This window comes from Triticum urartu, chromosome 5, assembly GCF_003073215.2.
Source record: "Triticum urartu cultivar G1812 chromosome 5, Tu2.1, whole genome shotgun sequence".
NCBI classification, from domain to species: Eukaryota; Viridiplantae; Streptophyta; class Magnoliopsida; order Poales; family Poaceae; genus Triticum; species Triticum urartu.
Window position 1 is genome coordinate 606833701 of NC_053026.1, and position 8745 is coordinate 606842445.

General features: G+C 45.9%; 1 protein-coding gene across 1 annotated transcript; it reads right to left on the reverse strand.

Annotated features, from left to right (window-relative positions):
* Window positions 1-7795: 7795 nt before the first annotated feature.
* On the reverse strand, window positions 7796-8745 carry LOC125506285 (zinc finger protein ZAT12-like). The gene has a single exon (XM_048671136.1). The coding sequence runs from the start codon at window positions 8548-8550 to the stop codon at window positions 7963-7965; it is 588 nt and encodes a 195-aa protein (XP_048527093.1). The 5' UTR covers window positions 8551-8745; the 3' UTR covers window positions 7796-7962.

The following is an 8745-nucleotide window of genomic DNA, read 5'->3' on the forward strand; positions in this document are numbered from 1 at the left end:
GTTATGACCTGAGATCAAATTCCAACAGTCGCAAGTCTCAACATGTCCTAGTTTGTATGCAGAAACCAAGTCTGAGGCCGCTCCGTCTCGGCTGTCTGTGAGTGATCGACGTACGTTGGCCAAACCCGACCCCCTGATTTTCACCCAGTTAAACATTGTCATCTCACCTCGTAAGCCTTCTTCGCACGTAAGCCTTCGTAGGTGTAGCAAATCTCATGTGCTACGTCAAGTGTCTCGCACACGTACGACGATCCGGAGAAACCATGTCCTATTTTTTGAATGAAATATATAAATAGTGTTGCTAAATCTCAGTTGACTAAGACTTGGCTATGTCTTGATCAATGAAATATATATATTTGGTTCTTCAAGTCTCAAAACAGAATAAGCTTGGTCCAAAACCAGATTTTAAGCACGTTGACCGTGTTTGACTAATAAATAATAAATTAAAAAACAAAACAATACAAAAAAACTGAAATTGTGTGGCAACAAAGAAGTTTGCGTGCTATAGGTGCGTGAAAATTTATGTGGTGTTTCAACTTCGAGTAGCTCAAGGCAAAAAAAAAAACAAATTTTGGCACACAAAAAAAAGCCAAAATTTGTGTGTTTGGCTAGAACTCCTCGGATGTTATTTCACAACAACAATTTACGCGCACCTAGTGCACCCAACCATATTGGTTGTCACGAAATTTCAGATTTTTTTGAATTTTTGTTTTCTATTTTTTTCATTTACTGTTCATCGGTCAAACCCTGTTCTTTTTTTTGCGGCAAAGAGGAGTTTTATTCCATAATTATAGGATTACAATCTACTGGCAAGAGATCCTCGATACATGGAGGGCCTCTCTAAAGCCAAACAGCAGTACACGATTCTGTACGGCTGTTATTAGCCAGACAATCTGCTATCCTATTTTGACCCCTATAAATCTTCTGGGGAATAAACTCCCTCTCCTCCATCGGGGCCTTGATCTCAGCTACCAAGTGCCCATAAGCTGAACGTGAGAGATTTTCATTTGATAAGATGGACAGAGCCTCAATTGAATCTGACTGGACGATCACTTGCAGTTTTGTGTGTTGGAGAGCTAAAGTCATGCCTTGCATAAGCGCATGGATCTCAGCTTCAAGAGCATCATTGCATCTGAATAAAACCCTATAAGCAGCAAAGATGACCGAACCGTCATGACGTCGTAGCACCATACCAGTCGCATCCGAGCCATCATGAACAGAAAAGGAACCATCCACCGAGAGCGCCGCCTGGCCCACTGGAGGAGGAGGCCATGGCACACACTGGCCGCTACCCATAGGTTCCGGAGTCCGGACCTCCAATAGGGTCATTTTACCTTTGATAATTTCTTCAGTGCTATATCTCCGAGAAAGATCTAAGGACTTTAGATAACACACTTATTTCCAATAGAGGAACTACCTTGCCATCTGCTATATCTGACCTGAGACTCCAAATACGCCAAATAAGCAAAATAACCATGTCACGAACTTGATCAGAACATCCAGATAAAACATGTAACAGCCACTCCTCGCCATTGTCTATCAGTTGGTCTGTCGCCGGTAGCGGCCAGAACTCACGCATAGCCTCCCAAAGGGCCCTTGCATGGCCGCATGTAATTAAAGTATGGAAGGAACTCTCCACCTCAAGGCCACACACAGGACATGTTCCACGATTTGAGAGATGTCTAGTCACTTTGCATTCATTTGTTGCTAAGGCCCCGGCCGTAACCTTCCAGGCAGTGACCCGCATCTTGAGCGGAACTTTCGCTCGCCAGATACATGACCATAGAGAACGCTCACCACCCGGGCAGGTACTGGATGCACCACCTGCAAAATTATCCTCGTGTTCATGTGTAGCCAGCCGGTAAGCACTCTTCACACTAAATCTCCCATTCTTTTCAGGGGCCCAGGCAAGGAAATCATGACGATTCCTAGGTGAAGTCCGAATTTTCAAAATATGATGTATGTCCATAGGCCAAAAATGCTCCTCAAGTCGCTCCATATTCCATGCACCATTATTATCAAGAAAATCAGAAACACGATTAAACCTACAGTTTCTCTTAGGCGTAACCGGCCGGTAATCATGGCCACGCGGAATCCATGGATCACGCCATGCTTTAACCGCAGCACCGTCACCCACTCTCCATATAATACCCTTCTTAACCAGATTCAGGCCATAAACAATACCTTTCCATACTACCGATGCCGATGAGTTCGCCGGAAACACAGTATCAAGAATATTACCGTTCGGATAATACTTGGCCTTTAGAAGGCGGGCACACAAACTATCAGGGGAATCAATTAAGCGCCAAGCCTGTTTAGCCAACATAGCTTGGTTAAATGCTCTCATGTCTCTGAACCCCATGCCGCCTTTTGATTTCGGCAGAGTCATTTTGTCCCACTTTAACCACGACATCTTCTTCTTGCCATTCTCAACACCCCACCAATATTGACGCATCAGTCGGGTTAGCTCGTTACATACTGACGCCGGTAATCGAAAAACACTCATGACATAACTGGGTATAGCTTGCGCCACTGAGTTAATCAAAATCTCCTTATTACCAGAAGACATATATTGTTCACTCCAATCCACCAACCTCTTCCTCATATTAGACTAAAGCGTCTCAAATCTCCGTTTATGCATTCTTCCTTCTGGAACCGGCAAGCTTAGATATTTTGGCTCAAATACTTCTGTCGTTATTTCCAACAATCTCTTTACTTCCTCCGTGACCGTCGATGCACAATTATCAGAAAACAGGATGGAACACTTCGATGGATTAATAAGTTGTCCAGTAGAAGCTGCATAAGTGCTCAACAAACCTTTGACAATCGTTGCCTGTTGTACGGAAGCCTTAAAGAATAACAAGGAATCATCTGCAAACAACAAATGTGAAATAACCGACGCCCTTCGACAGATCTGGATTCCTTCGAACCCACCCTCCAGTTTTGCTCTGGTGATCAGGGCAGATAAAGCATCAGCAACAAACAAGAACAAAAAAGGTGATAGAGGATCACCTTGATGGAGCCCACGAGTCTGTCTGAAGGACTCCAATAACTTCCCATTAAACTTGACCGAATATTTCACCGATGTGACACAAGCTATTATACGCGTAATCCATGATGCAGAGAAACCCCACTTGGCTAAGGCTTTTTCCAAAAAATCCCAATCAACACGATCATAAGCTTTTGATAAGTCTAACTTGTATGCACAATAAGCGGGATCATTATTCTTTAGAGACTGAATAAAATTGATGCACTCGAAAGCAATAATAGAATTATCGGAGATAAGACGCCCTGTAACAAAGGCACTCTAATTTTCTGAAATAAGCTCCACAAGAAAGGGTCGCAATCGGTTCACCATGCACTTCGGCACAATCTTATAAACCACATTGCAAAGACTTATTGGTCTAAAATCCTTAAGTTCCTTGGGGTGTGGAACCTTTGGGATTAAGACAATAGCGGTGTCATTTACGCCCTCCGGCATAATTCCAGTCACAAAAAAAAAATCCAAAACAGCGGCAATAATTTCAGATTTAAGGACTGCCCAGTTGCGCTGATAAAACCATGCAGGGAACCCGTCCGTACCTGATGCCTTAAGAGGACCTATTTGAAATAGTGCATCAGAGACCTCCTTTTCAGAAAAAGGAGCACACAAGGCAGTATTCATCTCCTCGGTCACCTTGGGAGTAATACTGTCCAATAACACCTGAGGATTTAAAGTTGGATCCTTAGTGTAAACTTCCTTAAAATACGAGCATGCCATGCGCTCCATATCAGAAGGACCATCACTCCAAGTCCCATCATTCTTGCGTAGACGCTGGATATAATTGTGTCGCGCTCTCCAAACCACTCGGTGATGGAGGTAGCTAGTATTCCGCTCGCCTTCCTTCAACCAAGTGATGCGTGACCGTTGTAGCCATAGCATTTCCTCACGATAGAGTAGTTCATCCAGTTCACTCATTTTTTGCCGGATAGCAGCACGGTTCGCGTTGTCCGTTTGCAAGTCTGCTAATTCCCCACGAAGCCGCTCAATGTCCCGTGTAACATGACCAAAGTTGGCCTTGCTCCACTCCCGTAGGCTTCTCATCATCACTTTAAGAGAGTCTGCAACCGAGCCCAAATTTCCATCCGGCCGCCTCCTCGCCCAAGTACTAGTCACCACATCCTGCAAAGAAGGATCACGTTCCCATATTATTTCATAGCGAGGCGATGAACGCCGTCTCGTATCCCCATCCTCAGGAGCCAGCTGAACCACGACAGGGCAGTGGTCAGAACATGACGACGCACGATGCAGTACCCTGGACACCGGAAACAGGTCACGCCAAGCCTCGTCGGCGCATGCACGATCCAATCGAACACGTACATTACGATCCCCTTGCTGGCCATTATCATATGTGAAAGGCAGTCCTGAAAAACCCAAATCTTCTAGCTCACACACTAACAAGCAGTCCCGGAACGCTGTCATTTGTCTTTCAGCTCTCAAACTCCTCGACAGATGCTCATGCTGCCAAAGCGCCTCGTTAAAATCTCCACAAACCAGCCAGGGAACCTACGAGACTGCTCGAAGCCTTGATAGATGATCCCACATCAAGTGGCGATTCTCCACCCGGGGCTGGCCGTAGACGAAGGTTGCTCGCCACCTTGTACCATTACTGTCATCATCCACTAACACATCAATGTAGCGTGCGCAGGAGTCAAGCACCGTGACCTGGAGTGACTCATCCCAGAATAAAGCCAACCGACCTCTCAGGCCATCACTGCCCACGCCACAGAAACCTCTCATCCCTAGTCTCCACTTCAACTTCTCAACTTTCTCAGATGCTTGTCGTGTCTCACAGAGGAAGACAAGCTTGGGGGAATTGGCTTTTGAGAGGGCCAAGACCTTGCGAACTGTCCGGCGGTTCCCCCCACCCCGGCAGTTCCAAAACATGAGATTCATTGATCCCGGCGCGGCTCCTCGCGAGAGCCCGCCAATTTATTATCACTTAACTCAACGTCTGCATCCACCTTTGCACGCTTTCCAGAGAAACTAGATGACAGAGAGTGCCCCGCAGATAGGCCATCCTCCTTTCCGTCAGTAATAGCTAAGATCCCCAGGGCTGATGTGTTGCTTGGAGGCACCTCAACGCCCAAGTTCAGCCTTTTCCTGGAGCTTATATCGACGTCCATAATTTCATGATTATATTTGTTTGGGCTAGCAGCTGTATTAGCTGAGTCTGGATCAACCGGAGCAGTACCATTACCATCAGACTTGTGAGCATCCTTCCCTTGAGGACGACTCATCTTGCTGCCCCCATTATCTCCCCACTGATTTTGAATATATTCAGATCTTGGATGGTTTGGCGGGTCAGCGTACAACCAATCACCAGACTTCATGTTCTTATCATCATGTACTCCGGTTCCGCACTCCTTCAAGTCATGACCCACTAAGCCACAAACCTTACAAAAACGTGCAAGCTTTTCATAGCGAACAAGGAATATCTGGCGCTTCCCAGCTCGCACAATACTGACAAACTTAGTCAAAGGCAATCTAACATCATGGCGCACACGCACTCTGACATAGTCTCCTTTAGTGTTGCCGTTTAACCTCATGTCCAGAATTTTCCCTGCACTTCTCAGCAATCCTTCAATCACCTCATGTTCAACGTGCTCAAAATCTGGTTTTGGATCAAACGTATGCCGTTTTGAGACTTGAATGATCAAATGTATACCAAAAAATCTTAAGGGAGAAAGTCTATACTTTTGAGGAACTTGAGGAAAAATACTTTTCTCTCTTTTTATGTTAGCAGAAGAAACGAAGCAAAACATCCAGGAAACTTGTTCACAGTGCTCAGGTCAGGAATAGCCAAATTACAGGAGTATCAAACATCCAGAAATAAAAGGCAAAACACAACGTGCCCTGTTTTCTGTGTGTACGTGGTACTCGATCGACGTGTTGGCGTTATCACGCTCCATTGTTTTGTGTCTGCTGGACAAGTCGGCATGAAGGCATCCCTCTATCTAGTCGACTCCTTGGTGATAAGGATGGATGAGGATGCCTGCTGTGTTTTCTCTTTCAACGTATCACGTATGAACATACGGAGTAGCCCATAGTGTGTCAATCGTCACTTCAAATTATCTCTGACTCACCCACGATGTACTAGGACGCGTCAATCACCAGCCAAAGAACTTTCTTTGTACTAGCTCCGTAGCAGCTAGCAGGCAACACGTGTCGGCCGTGTGTCAGTGATCGGACGTACGTCGGCTGAACTACATGCAATTATATCTAGCACACGTACGTACGACGACGATCTGGACAAAAACGTGTGCTCTTTTCTGTGTACGTACGCAGTACTCGATGGACGCGTCGGCAGCACACCTGTTTCGAAGTTGCTCGGCAGTCGACATCAACTCAAGGCATCCCTCTAGACTCTAGTCGACTCCTCCGTGATGTTCCCGTCCTTTCCTGGAGAGTGGAGGTTGGCTGCTGCGTTTACACTATCGACGTCATGACTAGGGTTTTGACAATATATCCTAGAAGTCCAGCTGTTAACTGAACTTCGAAGCGACTACCATAAAAAAAATGTGAGCACTAGTGTTTTCTTGTACTTTTGACAATCCTAATGTGAGTACTGATAAGTAAAAGTTCAAAAAAACACGCTAACATTTTGAAGTGACACTAACATCATCCTTAGTTGAGTATTCTCTTTGTTTTAAAATAACCACTGAAAAAGGATTTTCTAATTAAGGTAAAACTTCAAGTTTGACCAAGTCTATAGAAAGAATATATCAACATCTACAAAATCGAATTTACTTCAGTTCATTATGCAATGTATTTTTATATTATATTAGTTGATATTGTAGATTTTTGTGATTTTTTCTATATATTTGATCAAACTTTAAAAATATGATTTGGAAAAATTCTAGGACTTCAACTATTTTGAAACGGGGTAGATAGTTATAGCGGTTCGGTCAAAAATTCCACAGTTTCTTCTCGCAAAAAAAAATCCACAGTTTCGGTTTCTTCTTTGCTTCTTGGTAGTCGACACTTGGCAATATACTCATATGTTGTGAACTTACGACACCTGTTTAGCATAGTTCTAAAAGCCAGACCAAATAGATGATCCAGCCAAGAAACCGTAAATCGAAGACCTGATACAAACTAAACTGAGAGAACATGTTGTGATGTTAATTGATTACATTCAAGTATATATTTGATCTAAGCTCAAGTACTCTAATAAGTTAATTAAATATTATGATGATTTTTCTAATTCGCAAAGAACAAATTATGAATTTTTGTTTGTGTTAACCAGTTGTGAAATCTTGAACTCCCAGCTGCTTTGGTTAGGCTGCAAGTCATTTTTTCAACCCATGTTGTTTAGAATCAGATCACGGATGATGGCGAATATAAGTGGCGGGTCCTAAAACTCAACCCAAGTAAGGCAGTAGTGACCCTTAAAAAAAATAGAAGACAATAGTTTTCACACAAAAAAAGCTAAGTAGTTATCCGGTATATACTGTCAATGTTCTTTTTTATGATCTTAATTTCGGTAACCGTAGCTCGTGTTGTATCAATCGATGCAACGGTTTGGGGTTTATCTTCTTTCAGACCGTGTTGCATCAATTTACGCAACGACTGAGAGTTTGTCTTTCTTTTCTAGAAACAGATTGCATTGCAGCATTTTACAAATTGAGGTTCTGAAGTGGACTGGGGGTGAACAGCAACCATATTCATGGAACAACATGTACAAGTGCATACGAGATCCACAAACCTCCAGTCGATCGGTTAAAAAATGTGCCAATCCAAAGCAAAATTCCAAGAACAGAAACGCCAACCGGCAAAACGTACTCTATCGAACCGTAAATTTGTAATTACAATGCCCAACAATTAACCTACATCTCATAATATCATCCTAATCAAAGACATTTACAAGTGATTTCCTCCATCAAGAAATTGTATAACTACTAGCAGATCCAGCTAGCTACCTAGACGAACAGCTCGAGCAAGACGGGCGGCTCGTAATTGGCGGCGGCCTGGTGCGCCACCGCCTCCTGATCCGGCAGCCCGACGCCGCGCCACACCCACTGATCGCCGTCGTCGCCGCCGCGCAGCGCCATCTCCTCCCGGTGCCGGCGCATGTGTCCGCCCAGCGCCTGGCCCATCTCGAAGCCGAGGCCGCAGATGTGGCACTCGTGCTGCTTCTCCTCTTGCTTCTTCCGCTCCTTGATGGCCCTGGCGACGCCGACGCCGAGCTCCAGCCCGTGGCGGCCGCGCAGGTGGCTGGTCCGGTGCCCGCCCAGCGCCTGGAACGTGGCGAAGGCGCGGCTGCAGGTCTTGCAGACGAACTCCCCCTCCCCCGACGTGGCCACCACTCTGCCCCGCCGCGCCCTCTTCCTGGCCGGCGCCGCCCCGGCCGAGTCAGCCGACGTGGTGGACGACGCCGCCGAGTCCGTGGTGAGCGCCAGCGCCAGCGACACCGGCTCCTCCTCCCTCGCGCGCTTCACCGCCGCTCCCATCGCTATGGTGTCTTTTGTTGTACTTTCTCTGCTCTTCTTGATCCGTCTGTGTGGCATGGAAAGAAGATGAATGAGTTGATGGAGCGGCGGCGCGGTTTTATATATAGGTTGTGTCGCGACGGGTCGAGGCGGTGGCGGTGGAGGTGGCGTGCCGCCTGCGTAGTGGTGCGGGGGAGCTAACGTGGTTGTCAAGTCGGCGGGGTGGTGGCCGACCTCGGGTGGCTAACCAATCGCTGCAAGCCACCGCGCCGC

What these genes read in the sequence shown, in the direction of transcription:
- LOC125506285 (XM_048671136.1), bottom strand. Translation starts at nt 8,550, where the DNA reads ATGCCACACAGACGGATCAAGAAGAGCAGAGAAAGTACAACAAAAGAC.